At 48.7% G+C, this 22,515-nt stretch overlaps 1 protein-coding gene across 13 annotated transcripts in view; it reads left to right on the forward strand.

Moving 5' to 3' along the window:
* PLXNB1 (plexin B1) overlaps window positions 1-22,515 on the forward strand; it is a 191,026-nt gene that overhangs the window by 44,072 nt on the left and 124,439 nt on the right. For 9 of the 13 annotated variants that reach the window (XR_013636020.1, XM_073350752.2, XM_078853513.1 and 6 more), the window contains one exon: window positions 3,481-3,581. The exons of 3 other annotated variants lie outside the window; for them this stretch is intronic. Coding sequence is in view for 8 of the 10 variants with exons in the window: in XM_073350752.2 (XP_073206853.1) it covers window positions 3,481-3,581 (101 nt within the window). In the remaining 2 variants the exon portion in view is untranslated. Of the gene's footprint in view, window positions 1-3,480; window positions 3,582-22,515 lie in introns of those variants that run through there. One more of the 13 variants, XM_073350761.1, reaches the window with a different exon arrangement.

Raw genomic sequence — 22,515 nt, forward strand, 5'->3', positions numbered from 1 at the left:
CTGAATTGAGCTGAGATGTATAGCAAGACATGGTTCCTAATTCAAACAGCTTGCAATTTAAAAGGTTAAAACCTAAATAAGGCCACATTTTTAAAAGGGCTCAGCACACTGGGAGCATGTTGAGTGCTGAGGACTTGTGAAAATCTAATCCTTATTTAGGTGCCTGAATAGAAGCTGAAATTATCTAAAATATCTGGCCCTGAGCTCTTTTGAAAATCTGATCCCATGTAGTGTGTGATGAGGGAGGAGAAGGAGTACAGCATACAAGCCGAATGGCCAGGGTGAATGACATACGTATGTTGTATTGCACAAGCATCTGTATAGGAAGCGATTTCTAGTGTCGTCTAGTCTGTTACCTGTAGTGTGCAGGATCAATTTTACTCCTAAACCATCTTTGCAAATGGGTGTCATTTCTTGATCCCAAATTTTTCCATTTCAGAGGATTCCATAACATCTCTTGGCAGCTTGATCAATTGCAGAACTGTCCCTATTGCTAGATAATAAAACTTGTAAACGTCTTGCAGTAGGGGCATGTCTCTAAGCTGAGGTCTGGGACCAGTGGAACCCAGCTACTTGGGTGTTCTGCGTACATCTCATTAATTTTAGATTATTTTAATTATCTGAATGTGAGCATCTCAGAGTTTGGTGGTTAGGTGCTTATCTGAATCTAGAGGGCTCAGGAGAAAATGGCAGGCTCACTCCCTCTCTTTCTGATGAAAGAAATCTGATGAGGTTCAATAAGGATAAGTGCAGGGTCCTGCACTTAGGACGGAAGAACCCAATGCACAGCTATAGACTAGGGACCGAATGGCTAGGCAGCAGTTCTGCGGAAAAGGACCTAGGGGTGACAGTGGACGAGAAGCTGGATATGAGCCAGCAGTGTGCCCTTGTTGCCAAGAAGGCCAATGGCATTTTGGGATGTATAAGTAGGGGCACAGCGAGCAGATTGAGGGACGTGATCATCCCCCTCTATTCGACATTGGTGAGGCCTCATCTGGAGTACTGTGTCCAGTTTTGGGCCCCACACTACAAGAAGGATGTGGATAAATTGGAGAGAGTCTAGCGAAGGGCAACAAAAATAATTAGGGGTCTAGAACACATGACTTATGAGGAGAGGCTGAGGGAACTGGGATTGTTTAGTCTGCGGAAGAGAAGAATGAGGGGGGATTTGATAGCTGCTTTCAACTACCTGAGAGGTAGTTCCAGAGAGGGTGGTTCTAGACTATTCTCAGTGGTGGAAGAGGACAGGACAAGGCGTAATGGTCTCAAGTTGCAGTGGGGGAGGTTTAGGTTGGATATTAGGAAAAACTTTTTCACTAGGAGGGTGGTGAAACACTGGAATGCGTTGCCTAGGGAGGTGGTGGAATCTCCTTCCTTAGAAGTTTTTAAGGTCAGGCTTGACAAAGCCCTGGCTGGGATGATTTAATTGGGGATGGGTCCTGCTTTTGAGCAGGGGGGTTGGACTAGATGACCTCTTGAGGTCCCTTCCAACCCTGATATTCTGTGATTCTATGATTCTGGCGGCATCATCCCCTTTCTCCTCTGGAGAGGAAGAAGTAGAACTGCATAGAGATTCTGCCTTCTCCCCCAACCTGAGAGAGTATGAGTATTTCTTATTGAGGTCCCATTTGTCGTCTTCCTCCTTCCATCACAGTCATGTTTGGAGGTGGTTGCTTGGGTTTCACTTTGGCGGTGCTATGGGGGGTGGGTGGAGAGGAGTGGTACTTCTGTAGCTGTGCAGAGAAGGTTGGAGGATGGTCGGTCTTCTCCCCTCCCCCCATACTTTTCTCCTTTCCAGCCCCTCCTTCTCCACTTATAACCGGGCTGGGTCCAAAACTCACTGTTTCTTCCTCTGCAGCATTTAGAAGATTCAGTCTTTTCCCCCCTCAGTCCTCACTGCTCAAAACCTTACCCATATGTTGCCCATATATCCCAGCCTGATCCCTGCAGCTGCCTCCCTCACACACACCCCCATATGCTGCTATTTTAATTTGGCCCCTTTGTGTGTGTGCATTATGATTTCACATTTCCTAATTTTTGGGTGCTTGACTCTGCAACTTCAATGACATTCTCTTAACATAGTTGAGTTTTTTATAGGCTGGTCTGTTAACATCACCTTTTCTTAAGGTTGCCTGACACTTCTCTGTAAGACCTAGTTTTCAGTTGCTTATAACTATGCCAAATTTTAACTGGGCTAAAATCTTCCATGCCAGGTGTCCGCCTCAGGTTGAATTAAAACAATTTAGCTGTTTTCAAGAAGGTGACTAGAGGAAAATATGGTGTTTTTTTCTATGTTAAAAATCTGACCACTTTTTTGCCCCCCTATTCTGTAAAGCATGAAATAGAAATTTGGCGGTGGTGGGGAGGTTGTATTTGTGAGGAAATCTGCCCGATTTTGACCAAGTTATAAGCCTTTGAAAAAATCACAGTTTGCACATGCTCAGTGACTTGTGTAGTAAGATGAGGCCTTGAAACATAAACTCTTGTATCAGAGGCCCAGTCTGAGGCCTGAAGCCTGAACCAAAGTACTTCCAGGCATTGCTAAGCAAAGGCTGGGCTGTGAGCCAGAGGCTGGCCCCACTCACAGAAGGTGGCAAGAAGAGGGCTAGAAGCAGGTGCATCCACATGTAAGTGCTAATAAGAGGAACTTGTGCCAAGGTGGCATCAGAACACTCCCCAGAGATAACAAGGAACAGGCAGGTGCATCTTAAAGACAGGGTCAAAAGGACAACATGATGGATAGATTTTTTTGAACCATCATGTAACAGGGGAGAAGCAGCACCCCAGTGAGTAAATGGGCTGCACCTCAATACATCAGGAGGGATGAGTAATCTGTTCTGCACCTGTATAAGAATAGGTCTGGAAGGACACATCGTCATTCAATTTAGGGGGTAGTGGAGTGTCCCGCCACTGCTTGAGCTGCGTCCATTGCCAGGGGACACATATTCTTAGTATGTCCATTAGAGTCTATAGGAAACTATTACTGTGCTTCTTTTGACAATAAACCTGGCCAGGTGCCTTCGTACCTTACTAGAGTCTGTGGTCTTTGGGGGTTCTCTCTGGGTCTGCTGTGTCGGCTGTCTGTATAGAGCTGGGGCAGCACACAGAGGGAACACACACGCAGCCAACTGTTATCATCGAACAAGAGCAGAGCACCACATTGTTAGCTACTGACAACAACTTGCTGTTTGCAGGTAATTCTGCAAAGATTCCATAAGTACCATGCATACTCTCGCCTGGTTCTGAGCAGGACCTTCCCTGCAGTTACAGTTCTAGGCTGCTGTGGTTTGGATCAGGACCAGGCACTAGCACTGAGGTCAGGGAGCCTCACTCTTGTGCTCTCAATGACCCCCCCCGCCCCCATTGGGCCCAGGAAGTGTGGAGGAGGAAGCTGTATAATTATTTACTCTTGGGGGAATTTTGTGCCACTGTGCGTGTGCAAAAATTATGTCACCTGCAGATTTCTTTGCTTCTCCACAGGAAAATGATGTTTTGATGGGGAAGCAAAGGGAAGCCACAAGAGCTGTCATACGACCCTTCCCAGCAGAATGTTTTGGGTGCCCAGGGCAGCCAGCAGAAAGGTAAATCACCATGGGGTGGGGAGTGGGACTAGGGAAAACCCGGCTGGTGGCTCCTACCCTGCGCTGGGCTCAGCTGCTAGTCCTGGCTGTGCTGGGGAAGATGAGACTTCCTCTTCCCTGCATGGCATCTGGGGCTGTGTCAGACCCACCCCCAGATTTCTCCCCCGGCTGTAGGAAGCTCTGCCAACTCCTCCCGAGCCTGCTTTCTGCACCCATCGCTCCTCAGCTGCAGGAGGAGGTATCACTGTACAGGGAGCTGCTCCCCCATCCCCCCCGACCCCCGTGCATCCAGACCCTCCCACCAAGCCTAACTCCCGTTCTGCTCCCCCCCGCACTCCATTCTACTGAGTCCCAACCATCTGCACCTGGATCCCCACAACACTAAGCCCCGACCCCCCCTTCTGAGCTCTATACTCCCCGCACGCAGACCCCCCCGCTGAGCCCCAACCACCTTCACCTGTACCCCCCTTCAGAGTGCCATTACCTTTGCAGCCAGAACCCTCCAACAAGCCCCTGTGCATCCAGATCCCCCTTGCACCCGGATCCCTCACTGAGCTGCCCGCACCCAGATTGTCCCACACAGAACCCTCTCGACGCACACCTATATCCCCCACACTAAGCCCCTCCACACTTGAATCCTGCCTTGCTGAACCTGCCTGCCCACACCTGATCACCTGGCATGGAGGGGCAGGGCCCTGGGGTGTTTCTGGGGCAGTCCTGGTCCTTGCGCTGTGTCAGGGTTGGGTGCAGCCTCATCGCTTAGTGGGTGTCCCAGGGGGAGCTGCATAGTGATTTCCCACCTCTGTACAGCCAGTGGCCTGTGCTCCCCAGTGCCATGCTGGAGACTCCACATTTATTTGACCAATAAAAGTTGCAGAATTTAAAAATATTGTGCGCAGAATGCCCACAGGAGTAATAATTTGAATCCAGAGGAGACAAGAACCAGATCTGTGGGGAGGGGTAGATTGTGACAAAGAAGCGGAGAGGGAAGGAAGACTGGAACTGTAGGCTGGCAGGAGGGACTGGGGATCACTGGGCAAGGAGACTGAGACTGGGAGCCAGAGGAGACTGAGATCAATGAGGAGCTAGGAGGAAACTGGGACTAGCTGGACAATAAAACTGGGACTGGAAGAAAGAGGGCAGAGACTGGGACTTGGACAGGGAGTGGAGAGGGGTGAGACTAGAACTTGCTGGGCAAGGAGGCTGGGATTGGGATGAGAAGCCTGAGGAGTGGAGAGTTGTATTGGCTAGGTGATGAGAATGGGATTGGGAAAGGAGCCAGGTTTTGGGGAAGACACAGGGCTGGGACAGATGAGAGGTTGGGGCAAAGAGGTCAAACTTGGGGGAATGTGCAGAAGAGTCTGTGCCCATTAGAACACACTTCCTTCAGAGCCTGGAATGTAACCAAGATTCTGGAGTGTTTCAGCTTCTCTGCTGTTAGCAGATCTCTGTGAAACCCTCTGACAGAGATTCCCATTCCCTTCTAATGTTGGTCCACCTAGACCAGAGGTGGGCAAACTACGGCCCATGGGCCACATCCAGCCCACGGGACCCTCCTACCTGGCCCCTGAGCTCCTGGCCCTGGGGGCTCGGCCCCGGTCCCTCCCCTGCTGTTCCTGCTCCCCCGCAGCCTCAGCTCACTGTGCTGCCGGCGCAATGCTCTGGACAGCAGCGCAGCTGCAGAGCCGCAGCCTGACCCAGTGCTCTGTGCTGTGTGGTGGCATGGCTGGCTCCAGCCGGGCAGCATGGCTGCCTGTCCTGGTGCTCTGTGCTGCGTGGTGGCATGGCTGGCTCCAGCCGGGCAGCACGGCTGCCTGTCCTGGTGCTCTGTGCTGCGTGGTGGCATGGCTGGCTCCAGCCGGGCAGCACGGCTGCCTGTCCTGGTGCTCTGTGCTGCGTGGTGGCATGGCTGGCTCCAGCCGGGCAGCACGGCTGCCTGTCCTGGTGCTCTGGGTGGTTTGGCTGTAGCACCACCAGCCACCGGGTGCTCCAGGCAGCGTGGTAAGGGAGCAAGGAGGGTTGGATAGAGGGCAGGGGAGCTTGAGGTGGTGGTCAGGGGGCGGGGGTGTGGATAGGGGGTGCGGCGGTCAGAGGGCAGGGAACAGGGGGGTTGAATGTGGGCAGAGGTCCGGGGGGGGCAGTCAGGAATGAGAGGAGGGGTTGGATGAGACGGTGGGAGGGGCAGTCAGGGGACAGGGAGGGGTAGATGGAGCAGGAGTCCTGGGGGGACCGTCAGGGGACAGGGAATGGGGGGATTGGATGGGGCAGGAGTCCTGGGGGGGGCTGTTTGGGGTTGAGATGCAGGGGGAGGGGTCGGATGGGGGGGGGGGCTGGGCCACGCCAACCCCCACCCCCATACAATTTTTGAAACCTGATGTGGCCCTCAAGCCAAAAAGTTTGCCTGCCCCTGACATACTCTATAGAGGATGACAGCCTGTTACTGCTGTCAGTTACTCTGTCTGCTCAAGGGGCAGAGGTCTGTTTGTAGAGCGAAAGGGTCCAACCATGCTGGATGACTCATGTATGTGGTGTCAGTATGAAGCCACATAATGGCATTTTTGTTTTTTGTTTACTTTTGTACAACCCTCTTCCCCCGCTAGGAAATTGTACACAAAACTGTGTTAAAATATTGTTGTTAGGGTTACATGGTCAAACACTCGAAAGTTAGGAAATGCCTGTGCAACCTTAATTTGTTCTACTTGGGCATATGCATTATGATTGCAGACTTTAATGACATGATTACATGCAGTCTTTTCCACAAGACCTCTACTTCATTCAGTACACAGGCTGGAGGTCAAACTGCTGGGAATGAATCAGGATTATGTAGTGAAGGAGACTATTGTCTGTAGGATTCCTGCTTCATTTGTTTCAGAGGTTGGAAGATATGTAGTGAAGAGGCAGGGATTGCTGAAAGAGAAAGGACAGCCTCACATTTAAGGCAGTTGAGTGGTATCTTGGAGAATTGGATTCTGTCCCTGCCTTTGCCACAGAGTTCCTGTGTGATGCTGGGCAAATCACTTAAACTTTTCACAGGGAGTCACTAACTGTGTCTTTCTCATTTTTCTGGGCACCTAACTTGAGGCCCTGATCTGATTTTGCACATGTGCTGAGCGCTCATAGTTGCAACTGAGGTCAGTGGGAGCTGTGCTTTGGACATATAAAGTGCTGTGTTCTGAAAAGTCAGGTCCTACGTCTTTCAAATTGGTCCTTAAACTTTGTGCCTCAGTTTTCCATCTGTAAAATGGGGATAACTGCTCATCTCACAAGGGTGTTGTGAAAATAAAACCACTGATGTCTGTGGAGCACTCAGACAGTGTAGCGATGAGCACAATAGCAAAGCATATGTGACTATTAATAATTCAGTCTTCAGAGAAGAATTTGAATAGTGTGCAGCATGAGCAACCTTCATTTTGACATTGCGTAGCTTTTTAGTGTTTGACTTTGCAACCTAAATGATTATTTTTAACATAGTTTTGTGTGTGTGAGTTCATGTGTGACAAATATGTATATGTATGACCCACTACAATGTGTCCCTGGCTAGACTGAATCACTGCATTGTCCCTTTTTTCTCACTGTTTTGTTTCCCATTCCCTTGTCATGTCATATCTAAAAGATGGTGTCTTTATTTATCCCATAGAGTGTTCCGTCAATAAATAGAGATCTCATCAGTCTTGAGTAGCAGAAGGAAAATTCCTTCCTCAGTTTAGCCACATTATTGACTCAGTTGGTGTTTTTCAGTTGTTACTCTGATCCTTCTGTGACACTCTGACCTCACTAGTTATCCCCATTCAGTATTTATGCATTTCAGAAGTTGACCCACTTTCCTGTTAAACTGGGTGCTGGACATTTCAGCTTATTTTTTCCAATTTATCTATCAAGGTCATGCATTATTTAAATTCAGTCCTTAGTCTCTGATTTCTCCAAACTTTGGCTCATCCATTAATTCGACCAGTGTATTTCCCCCTTGGCCCTGCAAATATTTAATTAAAATATTTAATGGTATTGGATGTCTGCCAGGCCCACTTGAAACCTCCTCCCAGCATGACATTGAACAAGTGATCACTGCTTACTCTTTAAGTCCATTTATATCCCTCTCATAATAGTGTTGTGTATTCTGTGCTTTCTTTATAAGAAAGAAGCCCACGGTTCTGTGCTTTCTTTATAAGAATTATTTGTTTATATTGTTGTAGTCCTTAAAATGTGCCTTGGCACTTTCCAAACACAGAGGAAGATGCAGTCCCTGCGCTGAGGAGAGTGTACAGCATAAAAAGAGGCGGGGTGGGAAAGCAGTACAGCATATAAGTGATATGGTTTGTTACCAGTTTGTTTGCTTTTGCACTTAAGTACCCCTCACCAGCCTGTCTGCCCTATCCAGTCCCTTCATCTGTTCCCCCTGGCCACAGTCAATGTGCAGTTGCAGTTCCAGTGCCTTGTATCCCCACCCTTCCAACAGTCAACCCCTTCCCTCCACAGAAATGAATAATTACTTATTAGTGAATTAGATAATAGATTCAGGTAGTTAGAGGGCCATCAGGAGGGAGTTAAATGAAGGGGACAGTAGTGGCTCTTTGTGATACTAGCTGACATTTGTGTCCTGGCAGGGTGACTGTTACGTTGGTGCCCTCCAGGCTATAGGATGTTTGTTCCACAGTCCGTAGTGTTGTCACTCATCAGTAGAACTCGCTGCTGCTGCTTCCTTTTGCCTAGTCTCCTTACACTACTTTCACCTCCTGAGTGTACTTCATTTTCTTTCCTCTCCAAGGTTATGTGGAATAAGGTGCTTCTCTAGGCATTGAGATCGAAAGACTTGGACTGTAAGATATTTGGGGGGAGGGACTGTCTTTGTTATACGTTTGTGGTGCCTAGCACAGAGGAGCCTTATCCTCTAGGCACTACCACAATACAAATAAAAGAGCTTTAAATTCTCCACTTCATCCAGCTTCCATCAGGAATCCTTGCAGCAGCAGTAGTCTCTGTTCATTCTTCTGGCTGCCTGACATGCCTCAGACTCTAGTTTTCGCTCAAGTCCACAGCAGCCTGCTCTCTATAAAGGGAGTAGTCTATGGGTTTGTTCTCAAGCATGAACCTGGTTTGTACTCCAGGCTGAGCTGCTCTCTTCCCTGTATATGCCATTAAATAGACTTGTTTATCCTGTTTCAGTACCTAGACTTCTCTGTAGCTCTTGGCCTAGGGGTTAGCTGGTAACTAACTTCTGAATCAGGCTTCCATGAAAATTAAACAACCAGCACCTATTTTTTAATGTTAAATAATGATCTAGCTGTTCCTTTTGTCCCTCTGTCAATTCGCCTTAACTGCATCTCTTTAAAATAAGATACATCCTCTTCTCTGACTTCTTGCCCACAGCAAATGTAGCTCTTTCCTTTTTCTTTGTGAAAGGAACCTTTCCCCACTCTGGCAGTGCAAAAGAACTGGAAAGCCAATTTGACTGGCTGTCTCAGGATTTCCTGAGTGGTGTAAGGCCACAGTGGAGTGGGAGCTGCCATACTTCCCAATCCTGGAATGGGATGGTGGCTGGGGAGCCACTGTGTCTGGCCAATCCCTGTCTTTTGTATTGGCCTGTTGGCATGACATTTTAGAGAATTCATGAGGGCTCTAATTATGCGGAACAGGTGGTTAAAGGTAGCTTAAAGCCTCTTTACGATGCCTCCTTCTCAGAGCTGCTCCAGGTGCAGAAGGGCTGGCCCCAAGGGTCTGGCCCAGGTCCCTGGAGTCTGGAAGTGTATCTAATGTTCATGTAATAGCGCCGATAAAGAACACAATGAAGTACACACTAATTCCAATCTGGCTCCCTCTTTCTTTATAGAGGATGATGACCCTGGCACACTGCCAAAGAAATGGACAATCTCCAAGAAAAAAGCAATTATATTAAAAATGTCCGGCACTGTCCTAACTATTGGTAGAGCAGTCGGTTTAAAGAGCTTCAACTCTGAATGATCTGCCCCAACTCTTTTATGCAGTTTTTTCTGAGGCTGCACTTTAACTTTCCCATCAGTACTGTCAGGAGCCTAATCTGAGGGCGGAAGGAATACTAATGGCAGAAAGGGCTATAGGGTTGGGAACGTCTGGCTTTTGTCCAAAGATGGATGCTTGTGAAACGGATATTAAGTTTGCTTGCAATAATGTTCAAATCAATACTGGGTGATAAGATTTTATTGGCAAGATCACTGTGATCTAGATCAGTGTTTCTCAAACCTAGCTAAAATTATCTGGCATGCCTTTGTTTTCCCTATTTCCATGATTGTATTAATACAGAACTTCGATCTGCCTCTTCCATTAAAGGCTTTTCAGAACAGTGGTAACACATACCATTTTACCAATCCAGTGTACTCAGTTTCTTTAAACTTTCCTCAATCAGCCTCTCAGTGAGAAGCTCCCACCAGTTCTCTAGCAAACACAGGGATAATGTGTGTCCCAGAAAGAGACATGTTTTGTGTGATAGTGTGATCTAAATGGATGGAGCACAGGAATTGGAGTATGGAATTCCTGGGTTCTAATCTTAGCTCTGCCACTTAATTGCTGTATCGGTCTTCTGCCTTAGTTTCCCAGTCTGTAGAATGGGGATAAATCTTCCCTACCTCACAGGTGTGATCTGAGGAGTAATATTTGTGCCACTGGACCCGAAAAAAAAGCTAATGTTGTACCAGTATGTGAAAAGAGTAAACAGGATGACTCTGGTACCTATAGGCCAGTTAGCTTGATGCAAAATCATGGAAAGGTTGATAGGGGATGCAATCAATAAAGAATTAAAGGATGATGGCATAATACCAAACCAACATGGCTTGATAGACAATGGTTTTGTCAGATAAGCTTGACCTTTTTTAAATTTTAGCAGGGTTACACAAGGATGTGTTCTTGATCCAATACTATTCAAGAACTATGTGTTCTTGATCCAGTACTATTCAATATCTTGATCAGTGATCTGGATTTCAGACTTTGCTCTTAAAGTTTTTAGATGAGATGCAAATTAGTGGAATGGTGAATATAAGGATAGCTTTGTTCCTCTTCGAGTGCTTGCTCATGGAAATTCCATGGTAGGCATGTGCGTGCCAATATGCACCGTCGTCAGAATGTTTTGCCTTAGCCGTATCAGTAGGGTCAGCTCTGGTGCTGTATGGAGTCCCACACTCATGTGCCAGTATATGAGGTGCCACTGGCCCTGTGCCCTCTTGCATCTGCAAGTGTAATAGCGGTTCTCTTCGTTGCTTATCTGGAAGGCTACGATTAAGTCATGGAGGTCATGGAATCTGTGACTTCCGTTGACCTCTATGGTATTTTCTGCCCTGGGGCTGGAGCTCCCAGCCCCCACCCTGGTGGGGGACCCTTCAGCTAGCCCAGCTGCAGAGGATGGGTGGGGAACCCCCCACAGCTGCCCAGCCGCAGATGGCAGCGGGGGACCCCTTCCCCCGCAGCTGCCCAGCCATGGCGGGTAGCAAGCAGACCCTGAAGCTGCCCAGCTATGACAGGTGGGGAGGGGACCCCCCACAGCTGCCCAGCGACAGTGAGCTGCTGGGGGACCCTGCAGCTCCAACCTGCAGTGAGTGGTGTGGACTCCCCTGAACGCCCAACTGCTTCAGGGAGCGAGGGGACCCTGCATCAACCCAGCCCCTGCAGGCAGGAGGACCCCAGAGCTCCCACTCCTTGCAGTGATGCGGGATCCAGGACCCCCAGCAGCAGTGGGTGCTAAACCCCCCTTCCCATTTTGTCAGGGATATTTTTAGAGAAAGTCAGGGATAGGTCACGGGCTTCTGTGAATTTTTGTTTATTGCTCAGGACCTGTTCATGACTTTCATTAAAAATATCCATGACAAAACCTTAGCCTTACTTACCTATAATTTCTTGTACATAGTTTAAATTAGTCAATTAGCAAAGCAGTGTTAGAATCCCTGAAGGGACTTTGTCCCAGAGACAGGGCATGCCATGGTCCCCGTACTTCAAACCATTCTCAGTTTGCAATAAGCTGAAGCTGGTTAGTGACTTCAGCAGCTGCCTGAAGTGTTTGGGGAAGTCACACATGAAGGAGAAGTACAGGATTTGTAAAAAATTTAGGCAAAGGACCCAGAAAAAATGGGATATACGTCTAAAAGCTCTCCTCATGGAGGCTACGCTTCGCCCAGTATTGGAGCCGTCCTGTTCCAACTCGACTCCAAGCAAGTCTGTGTTGGTGTGGATTGCCCCTCCAGCACTGAGTTCTTTCCGACACTATTCCCCTTTGCTGGTGCCTAAGAAGTTCCAAAAGAAACAGCGGAGTTGCTCCCTTGCACCGAGTAAAGAGGGAAACGGAGTGGCGAGCAAAAGACCCTGTTTGGGCTGCCTGCCCTCCCCAGATTGTCAAAAGGCCACTTCCCTGTCAGGACACCTGAGCCCTCCCAGGGATCTGACTCCGGGGAGCGGTAGCGGACCCCGGCACTTAATAGTGCCTTTGACACCCGAGGCCTTCCAGGTGGCTAGGGACCTTATGACCCTGTCTGCGCCATGGCCAGCGGGAAAGACCTTGAAGGTTCCTCCATCCAAGGGCAAGCCCACCAGGGGACCGCCTCAAGGGGCGATGGGGCACCACCAGTCCCTGGAGGAGAGACATTGGTCCATGACTCCACGGCCCCAATCCCTGGCACTGCAGCCATAGTCCCCTGTCAGGTGACCCAGATCTCCAGCACAGCCTATGCACTCCCTGCTGTCGCGGGGCGACTCTCTGGCTTTGAGATGCCGGTCTCCACCCTCCCAAAACCGCCCTCCCTCCTGCCAACTGCTGCCTCACCACAAGTTGTGGTCCCCCAGATAGTCTCCAGTGCACCAGTCACCGCCTATTCGGGGTTATTCTTCAACCTCACACCACCTGTCCCCGCCTATCCCGCACCGATCTCCAGAGATGCATTGGTCACTCACCTTTGGTGGCAGCCATCAGGGGGAGGCTCCCATGGCCCCACCATGGCCCTCAAGGGATGACACTTCTGCAGAATCAGAACAGGAATTTAGCTGCTCTCTGCGCAAACAGTGGTCGTCTTGGGTACTGGACATCAGTATGGGTCCCGCAGCAAGCGCATGGCAGCAGGGTCATTGGCTAGCCCAATGGCCTTATTGGAACCCATGGGGTCTTCTGATGATGCCGGTGCCATACTCTCACCGCTCTTCCATGGTTGCATCAGAGAAGTGACCCACTGCACTGCTGACACCGGGTTCAGACTGACTCGGGCTCTCACACAGGGACCGAGGAGCAAGTACCCACACTATGGGAAACCTCCCCAGTGAGGGAGAGTGCCCCAGCCCCTCCCCCTGTTGAGCTATCATCTTCTTCATCCCTGGATGAAGCGGTGGCGAGGCCCTTTCAGTCTCTTTCACCACCCCCCTGCACCAATGACTTCAGAGCACATCAAGCTCTGCTTAGGAGAGTGGCCTCCAAAAATGTGGTTCTGGAGGCAGAGGAGCTCACAGAACCCACAGCCACCCTTTTTGACGTCCTAACAGCAGCAGCCCTGGCTAGGATCGCACTGCCAGTGCATGAAGGGATCTTGAGAATAGCTAAGGCCCTTTGATAGACCCCATCTTCTATACCACTGACATCCAAGAGGGCGGAAAAGAAATACTACGTTCCTGCCGAGGAGTTTGGATATCTATACACCCATCCATCCCCTGGGTCACTAGTGGTATCTGTGGCTAATGGAATGGATAGGTGGGTCAGGCGGGCTTGTGCCTAAAAATAAGGCTGCAAAAAAATTGGACCTTTTTGGGAGAGAGGTTTATTTGACGGCCAGTCTCCAGCTCTGGATGTCAAATCACCAGGCCCTGTTGGGGAGATAGTTTTAATTTGTGGGACTCCCTCAATAAGTTCAAAGATTCCCTTCCTCAGGACCTCGGTCCAGAATTTGCAGCCATCCTGAGGATGGCAAGGTGATGGCAGGGGGTTCCCTCCATATGAAATGGGATGTGACTGACTTGGCAGTCAGAGTTGTAGCCTCTATTGTGGCCATGAGGCACAGTTCATGGCTGCAATCCTTCGGGACTCTCCCAAGAGATGCAGCTGTCCATTCAGGGCTCTCCCAGGAGATGCAGCTGTCCATTCAGGATCTCTCATTCAAGGGGAATGTTTTCTTCTCAGAGTAGACTACTGCTAGGCTGCATGGCCTGAAGAACTCTCGGCTACGTTATGCGCTCTCGGTCTTTATATACTGCAAGCTGCTAGGAAGCAGTACTGGCTGCCTCCACTGCCCAGATTCTGGGGGCTGCCATGGAAGGCTCCTGTAAGAGAAAGGAGTGGGATAAGGGGTTTAAACGCCATCATCCCACTTCATCTTCCTCACCTGCTCAGTCTGATCCTACATAACATCGGGGGGGGGGGGCTACGGCAGGCATTTTGATGGTGTGCAAAAGGACGGCATCCCAGCTGAACTTCAGGATCCATCCCCCCCTTTGTTTTTGAATGGGTGTGTCTCTTCCTGACATCATGGGCCTGAGTAACCTTAGATCACTGGGTGCTCAACACAATAGCATTGGGCTATTACCAGAGGCGGCCAAACTTACTGACCCTCCGAGCTGCATACAACAATTTTCAGAAGTTTGAGAGCTGGCGCACATGTGTTGAAGCTTGGGGTTTCAGCCCCACAAGGAGTGGGTGTCTTGGGGCTTTAGCCCTGCGGGAGTCGCCTGCCAGGGCTCAGGGCTTCAACAGGAGTGAGACTGAAGCCCCGAGACCCCACTACCTGCAGAGGTGTCATGTGGGGAGGCACATGGGGTCACGTGCCCCTCCCAGACTTTTGCCAGGGTTTGCAAGTCCTGCTTGGTCACATGATGCTGCCAGGCCCCCTCCCTGCATGGCAGCTGCTGGAGCCGGTGAGATGGGAGCTGTAGCCATGGGGAGAGGCCGTGGAAAACAGCTGGGAACTGCACTGAGAGCCGCTGCTTTTGCTGCTGCCTCTCCCCGCAGAGCTAAAGTAGCAGCTGCTCCCTGCAGCTCCCAGCTGTTTACTGCTGCCTCCACATGGAGCTAACACCTGGGAGCTGCAGGGAGGGGCTGCTGAGGATAAGGGGTGGAGTATGCCTAGGGTGTGATTAAAGCTGTTGGAGGGGCCAAATCTTTACATTGTGCCCCTCCACTTTCAGCAGGCACCAATCATCTCTGACAGAAGCCGCTAACCCCTACCATTCCACTGCAAGGCAGAACCCCTCAGCTCTCCCCACAAAGGTTGGTAAGCAGAGAATGGAGGGGGATGGGGGGCTCCGTGAGCCATACATTAAACTGTAAAAGAGCCTCATGCAGCTCACGAACCGCGGTTTGGCCACCCCTGGGCTATACCCTGCAGTTTTTCTCCATTCCCTATCCCTCTTCAGGGACCCTTCTCACGAGCACCTCCTCATTCAGGAGGTGGAAACCCTCCTATGACTGGGGGCAGTAGAGGAGGTTTCTCGTGATATGTGGGGGAAAGGGTTCTATTCCTAATATTTCCTAATCTCGAAGGCCAAAGGAGGCCTCAGACCCATTCTGGATCTGCGTTGCCTCAACAAATATCTCGAGATTGACATTTTGCATGGTTTTCCTGGCCTCCATTATTCTCTCCCTGGATCCAGAAGACTGGTAAGCTGCTCTCAACCTGAGGGATGCATATTTTCTTATTTCCATTTTCCATGGACATAGACAGTTTCTCTGGTGGGCCAGTGCCATTTCCAGTTCATGGCACTACCCTTCGGCCTCTTGTCCGTCCCAAGCATTTTCACAAAGTGCATGGCGCCAGTGGCCGCTTACCTGAGGAGTCACGGAGTGCAGATCTTCCCGTATCTCAATGACTGGCTCGTCAAGGGAAGATCACATTCACAGGCCCAGATGTAAAGACGCCTCAATCTGGTGTGCTCCACTTGTCATGATCTGGGCCTGTTGATAAACGAGACAAAATCAACTCTGACCCCCATTTAGCTTATATAGTTCAGAGGGGTGATCCTCAACTCTGTGCAAGCTAGAGCTTTTCTGCCGGAGGCCTGCTTCCAGGCCATGTCCAGACTAATCTCCCATGTGGGAGCCCACCCTCTCACGACTGTCCACATTTGCCTCAAGGGGCCATATGGCAGCTTGAACTTGCATGGTCCGGCATCTGCGGCTTCATCTCAGACCCCTGTGAGCGTGGCTGACATTAGTCTATGTTCCCAACAGACATGATGTGGACCAGGTGGTGACGGTACCAGACCATATCCGGTCATCCCTGGAATGATGGACAGACCCCAACTCGGTAATGGAAGGAGTTCCTTTTGTGGCCTTGTTCCCTTTGGTGAATCTGGTCTCTGATGCCTCGGACCTGGGTTGGGGAGCCCACCTTGGTGGCCTCGGCATGCAAGGTTGCTGGGTCGCAGGAATATTGCTCTCTCCACATAAATATCAGAGAGCTCATGTTGATATGCTTGGCCTGCCAGGTATACTTGCCCCACCTGACAGGCAAGGTGGTTCAAATCCTAACAGAAAATACTGCCAGGATGTTCTATATCAACAAGCAAGGTGGCGCCCGCTCATCAGCCTTTTGCCAAGAAGCTGTCTGGTTATGGGACATCTGTGTGCAGCATGCCATCCACATGGTGGCCTCGCACATCCCGGGGGCCAGGAACGTGCTAGCAGATCGCCTCAGCAGGACCTTCTTATCTCAGCATGAGTAGTCCCTTCACCCGGAAGTAGTCAGCGTAATCCTCCAGAAGTGGGGGACTCCTCAGATGGACTTGTTCACATCCAGACAGAACAGGAAGTGCCCTAATTTCCACTTGATTCACAGGCTCGCCAGAGGCTCCCTATCCGATGCCTTCTTGCTCCTGTGGTCAGGGGCACTACTGTATACCTTCCTGCCAATATCACTAGTGAACAGAGTCCTTGTGAAGATCAAGCAAGACAAGGTGAAGGTAATCCTGATAGCTCTGGCATGGCCCCGCCAACACTGGTTCGCCACACTGCTGGAGCTCTCAATAGCGGTACCACTGGAATTACCGCTCTAGCCGGAGTTACTTCTCCAGAGCCACGACCAATTACTGAACCCAAATCTAGCAGCCCTACACCTGACAGCCTGATTTCTGCATGGCTGCAGGCATGCTTGGCTCAAGTTCAGAGCATCCTGATGGGTAGCAGAAAGCCCTCCACCAGGGCAGCCTACCCAGCTAAGTGGAGGCGCTTTGCGTGTTCGGCATCGGACTGGGATCTTTCGCCTGACCAGGCCTCGCTTCAGTTGATTTCGGACTATCTTTTGCACCTCAAGCACCAAGGCCTGTCCCTCTAGACAGTTAAAGTCCACTTAGCGGCCATTGTAGCCTTACACCCTCTGATCCAGGGCAGGTTGTTATTTTTACTATGACATGACGGTCAAGTTTCTGAAAGGTCTGGAGCGACTTTACCCTCAAGTTTGTGACCCTATCCCACCTTGGGATCTGAACCTAGTGCTCTCAAGGCTCACAGGGCCACCCTCTGAGCCACTGACTTCTTGTGTCCTCTTGCTCCTCTCCTGGAAAGTGTCCTTCCTGGTGGCAATCATATCGGCTCTCTGGAAGGGTCTCTGAAATCAGAGTATTCACATCAGAGCTGCCCTACACAGTGTTCTATAAGGACAAGGTTCAACTGTGACTGCACCGCTTTTTTACCTAGGGTGGTGTCGCAGTTTCATACTAATCAGGACATATTTCTGCAAGTCTTCTTCTCAAAACCTCATAGGTCTAACGAGGATTGCAGGTTGCACACTCTGGATGTCAAAAAAGCACTGCCCTTTTACATAGAAAGAATGAAACCATTCTGTAAGTCAGCGCAACTTTTCATCGCAGTAGCAGACAGAATGAAAGGTCTGCCTGTTTCTGCACAAAGAATTTCCTCTTGGATAACCACCTTCATTAGGTTTTGTTATGAACAGGTGAAGGTGCCACCACCGACGATTGTAACCGCCCATTCCACCAGAGTGCAGGCCTCTTCAGCAACCTTCCTGGCCTAAGTGCCAATTCAGAACATCTGTGGAGCCGCTCCTTGGTCATCTATACATATTTTCGCATCCCACGATGCCATTACCTAGCAGGCCAGAGACTACGCCAGCTTTGGTAGAGCTGTATTGCAAACAGTGAAACCATAACTCCGAGCCCACCTCCAGGAATACTACTTGAGTCACCTAGCATGGAATGGACATGACCCAAACACTCCAAGAAGAAAAGACGCTTATATACCTTTCCTAACTGATGCTCTTTGAGATGTGTTGTTCATGTCCATTCCATGACCCATCCTGTTGCCCCTCTGTTGGAGTTGCGGGCAAGAAGGAACTGAGAGGGTGTAGGGTCCCAGCACCTCATCTACCAGTGCATGAGTGCGGGACTCCAGAGGGTGCCAGAGCTGGCCCAGTGGATACCGCTAAGGCAAAAAATTCCAATAACTGTGCATGTGGGCGGGCACACACCTACTGTGGAAAGGACATGAGCAACACGTCTCGAGGAGAAACAGTTATGAAAGATGGGTAACTGTCTTTCCTACAAAATTGTCTGGATCTCATGGAAAATTGAGCTTGTTTGAACAACACACATTTTAATAGAGCTAAATGGAAGGTTATATAGGAACCAAGAATGGGGGGCTAAAATGGGGGACTGTATTTTGGAAAGCAATGACTCAGAAAAGGATTCTGGGATCATAGTGAGCAAGCAACTGAACATAATGTGTATCCACAGTGCAATGCAATGGCTAAGAAGCAATTGTGAATCTTGGAAATGTGAGCAGGGGAATATTGAGTTGAAGTAAGGGAGATGTTATTACTGTTTACAGTATTAGTGAGATATTAGGCCCAAATCCACAAAGGTATTTCAAAGGAAGTTAGAAGCCTAAATACCTATGTGGATCTGGGCCTTACTGGCTACTATGTTGTCACAGGCAGGCTGATCTGTTAGGATGTGTCTATGTAGCCTGTGGAAGTGAGTCTCAGGCTGGAGCTCAGGCTCTGAAGCCCACTCCTCTCCAGGTGTCAGCCCAAACTGCAACTTCAAAGTGCTGTCATTACAGTGATTTTTCGAGTGCTAGCACAAGCCCCACTAACCTGAGTGTCCACCCAGTGAGGCTCACTGCTGCAGGCTGTGTAGACATACCCGTAAGGGGAGTCAGGCCCCCACCTCACCTGTGACAGTCAGTTACCCTCCCAGCTTATCTTGATCGGCTACAAATCAGATGCTGTTGTTTAATTATTAGGGCTACTGGGAAGGGGGTCCTGGGAGGCCTACAAAGGGTGAGAGTGCTCAGTCTGGGGGTATTGCAGAATGGCAGTTGACTCTTCCAGTAGGCTCTTTAATCTAGCAGTGGTTCCCAAACCTTTTCATGCTGCGACCACCTTTGTGCTCACCTCTGTTAACGCAACCCCCCTGGTTCTTAGTATTCAGGTTGGGTTTGTACAATCAGAATCATAGAAGCGTAGGACTGGAAAGGACCTCAATAGTTATCTAGTCCAGTCCCCTGCACTCAAGGCATGACTAAGTAATAGCTAGACCATTCCTGGTGGATGTTTGTCTAACCTGTTCTTTAAAACGTCCAATGACAGTAGAACTAAAATTCGCTTGCAAATTTAACATCATTAATTTGGGTTTGACTAGGGAATGGGAGTGGCTGGGTTATTATAGAAGCAGCTTTGCCTCTCCTGGAATTGACACCTCCTCATCTGTTATTGGGAGTGGACTACATCCATCCTGATCGAATTGGCCCTGTCAATACTGGCTCTCCACTTGTGAGGTAACTCCCTTCTCTTTCTGTGTCATTATATAATGCTTGCATCTGTAATTTTCACTCCATGCATCTGAAGTGGATTTTTAACCCACAAAAGCTTATGCCCAAATAAATCTGTTAGTCTTTAAGGTGCCACCGAACTCCTTGTTTTTGTGGATTCAGACTAACACGGCTATCCCCTGATACTGGACTCCATGATAAAATACCAGTATTTTTCCATGGAGGGGGGGTCATGGGCGGACCACACTGGAAAACAAAGGGTTCCCGCCATATGTAAAACCTACTTAAGGCTGGGGAGTGACTTGATCAGTGTTTGTTCTTCACTGAATCCCCGTCCAGGATAACTGCTGGAAACATCTAAGAAACAAAGACAAAAGGGGGGAGAAGAGCTGAGCCCAGGCTGGAAAAGGTGTCTGACTTGTGAAAGAAATCCCTAAAATAGCATTTAGGGTGAGAAATTACTACTTGTAACCACTTTAAGCTTAGTTTGCATGTTTGTTTTATTTGTTCAGTAATCTGCTTTGATCTGTTTGCTATCCCTTATAATCACTTAATCTATTTTGTGTAGTTAATAAACTTGTTTTTGTTTTCTCTGAAACTAGTTTGTAGAATTCATAACTGGGGGGCAGAAAGCTGTGCATATCTTCCTCCACATTGAGGGAGGGGGAGAATTTCATGAGCTTACACTGTATAGTTCTCTGTGCAGCTCAAGACAATACTATTTTGGGTTTGCACCCCAGAGGGGGTGTGCACTTAAGTGCTGCTTGGGGGCCTGGCTCAGCAGGACAGTGTAAGGGAGTTCAGGCTGGTGGAATTGGGCTCAGTGGTACCCCCAGTAATCACACAAACCCAACTGCAGTTAGCATGCACAATCCCTTACATAATTCCCTTAATAATAACATGACAGCTATGGGCACTATATTCAATACACGCACTTAATTCTAGGGATGAAGTGGAGTGAGGTTCATAGAACATAAATTATACCAACCATCTCCCTGTTTCTGAGAGGTCCAGACCTCTCAGATGTGCCATCTCGCTGTATACTGTTCCAGGGAAAGTCTTCTCATGGGCCAGTACTTTCTCAAACCACTGCTTTAGGTGTTCATTTTGAAGCCCTTTCACTGGAGAATATCTTCAAACCTCTCACCCTTGGAAAGCAAGAAGAAAAAATGCCTTGGACTTTAGTGATTATGGCTCAGGGCTATGCAGCATTCTAGGGCTCTGTCCTGACCAGAATGTCAAGCACATTAAGTGGAGAGGGCTGATTTCCATTTTTAATAATGGTCTATGTGATAGGCAGAACATTTAGGACTATGTATGGTAACCTCCCTGTCACACTTATGGGACTAGGTGCACCTCTGTCCCTTTTCTGGTCTCTCAATGCTCCCACCACTGGTGTTCGGCCCCTCCCTGTTTGTGCGTTTGTTTACACCAGTTCCTCATTCCATTTGCTGAAATTGAAGTTTATACTGAATTTTTGACATCGTTAGCTTTTAGAGTTAACAGTTGATTAAAGTAGTGCTTTGCAGTGGAGCTCACACATCTGTGAGCCACTGTTTCGGGCTCTTTGCAGAGTCAGGAAAATAACACTGTCTCACTTTATACTCAGTATATGTTTGGAAGGTTTTCTTCACAACCAGGAGGACCAGAACCTTTTTTTTTTCCCCAGTAAAATCTTCAATTCTGCAGAAACTGAATATCCCATATGACCAACAGACAGATGGACATGCCTCAGGACTAACAGTTTGTGAGTTTCAGTTGTATTACTGTTAGATGTCCCACCTTATCAGCCAGTCCTGTGTCTCAGGAACTTTTGTCATGGGAAGGGGACCTTTGCCAATTCAGTGGTGGGGAGATGTAATTGGAGAGTTGGGCGTTAAAAAGAAGAGCAATGTGCAATTGTGGACACGTGGAAGGTTAGGAAGGCCAGCGGGCCCTCCAGTGCAGGACCTTCCAGCATCACAGGAAATTAATCATGTTAGATATACTTGACTTAATTTTTTTCAGAGTGGTAGTCAAGTTAGTCTGTATCAGCAAAAACAATAAGGAATCTTTGGGCTAATACCTGATGAAGTGGGTTTTAGCCCACGAAAGCTAATGACCAAATAAATTTGTTAGTCTCTAAGGTGCCACAAGGACTCCTCGTTGGTTTTGACTTATTTTCTTAATGTTGATGTATAAAGTCATCATTTTCTCCCCTGCTTTGGCTGCTTTAGGAGTTTGATATTATGACATTGACATTCTGTAAAAGTTCCATAACAACTTGTTTGTTGACTTTAAGAAATACCTATCAACAGATATAAATGTCTCTCTGTGACAGACGCTTGAATAAAATTCTTCAATCCACTCCTTCCCCATATAGTAGAGAGAGAACCTGAGGTGAGTCCAGTGTTTGAGATTCCTAGCAAGGCAGTTTCTGTCAGAAGCGTTGGGAGCAGCGAATTCTAAATGTCCGTTATCCACTGAGAATAAAAGCCCCTCTGTGTGTGTGTAAACTAAATGTAACCAGTGCTGGTGTTATGCGAATCAGTGTATGTGTGCTTTGAAGGCAGTGTGTCAGTGCTTTGTGTCTGTCCTGGCAATGCTGTCTACTTACCTACAACAAGCACATGAAGTGTTTTCAGAGCTTTATAAAGCCCTGTAATTAATACTGGATAGTATCTGTAACACCATCCATCCACAGGATATCACAGACCATCTCTTTGTGTCAGGGCAGTAATATCTTGGTTTTACAGGGGAATGGTAGTAGCTGAAAGGTTATATGATTTGCCAAGTGAGTGGCAGAGCCAAAATTAGAACCTGACTTTTCCAGTTGTTACAATTGCTATTATTTTCTGTATCCTGTTGGTGTGCTGGGTGCTGTATCACACCCAGAGGGGAGACAGTCCCTGTGCCAAGGAGTTTATTATCAATTAGATACAGCCCAGTTGAGTCTTACCATTCATCAGGTGGTGATCTTCCCTCACAGCATTGCAGACTTGTTTCCTGCAGTAATGCTCCTTGCTGAACATCATCACTTTGAGCTCAGCACAAAGATCGAACAGAAGTCAGATTGGGGGCAGGGAGGGGAAAGTGGCAGTATTCTTCCAAGTTCTACCCACCAATTGAACTCCGCCCATGTGAGTTCTCAAAATGAGATACAGCTCATGGTAGATTGTAAGGACAGTCAGATGATGTGTGCTTTCTGAGGGCAAATGGGCACCTGAGCTTCAATATACT

Source organism: Lepidochelys kempii, chromosome 7 (genome assembly GCF_965140285.1).
Source record: "Lepidochelys kempii isolate rLepKem1 chromosome 7, rLepKem1.hap1, whole genome shotgun sequence".
In the NCBI taxonomy this organism is placed as follows: domain Eukaryota; kingdom Metazoa; phylum Chordata; order Testudines; family Cheloniidae; genus Lepidochelys; species Lepidochelys kempii.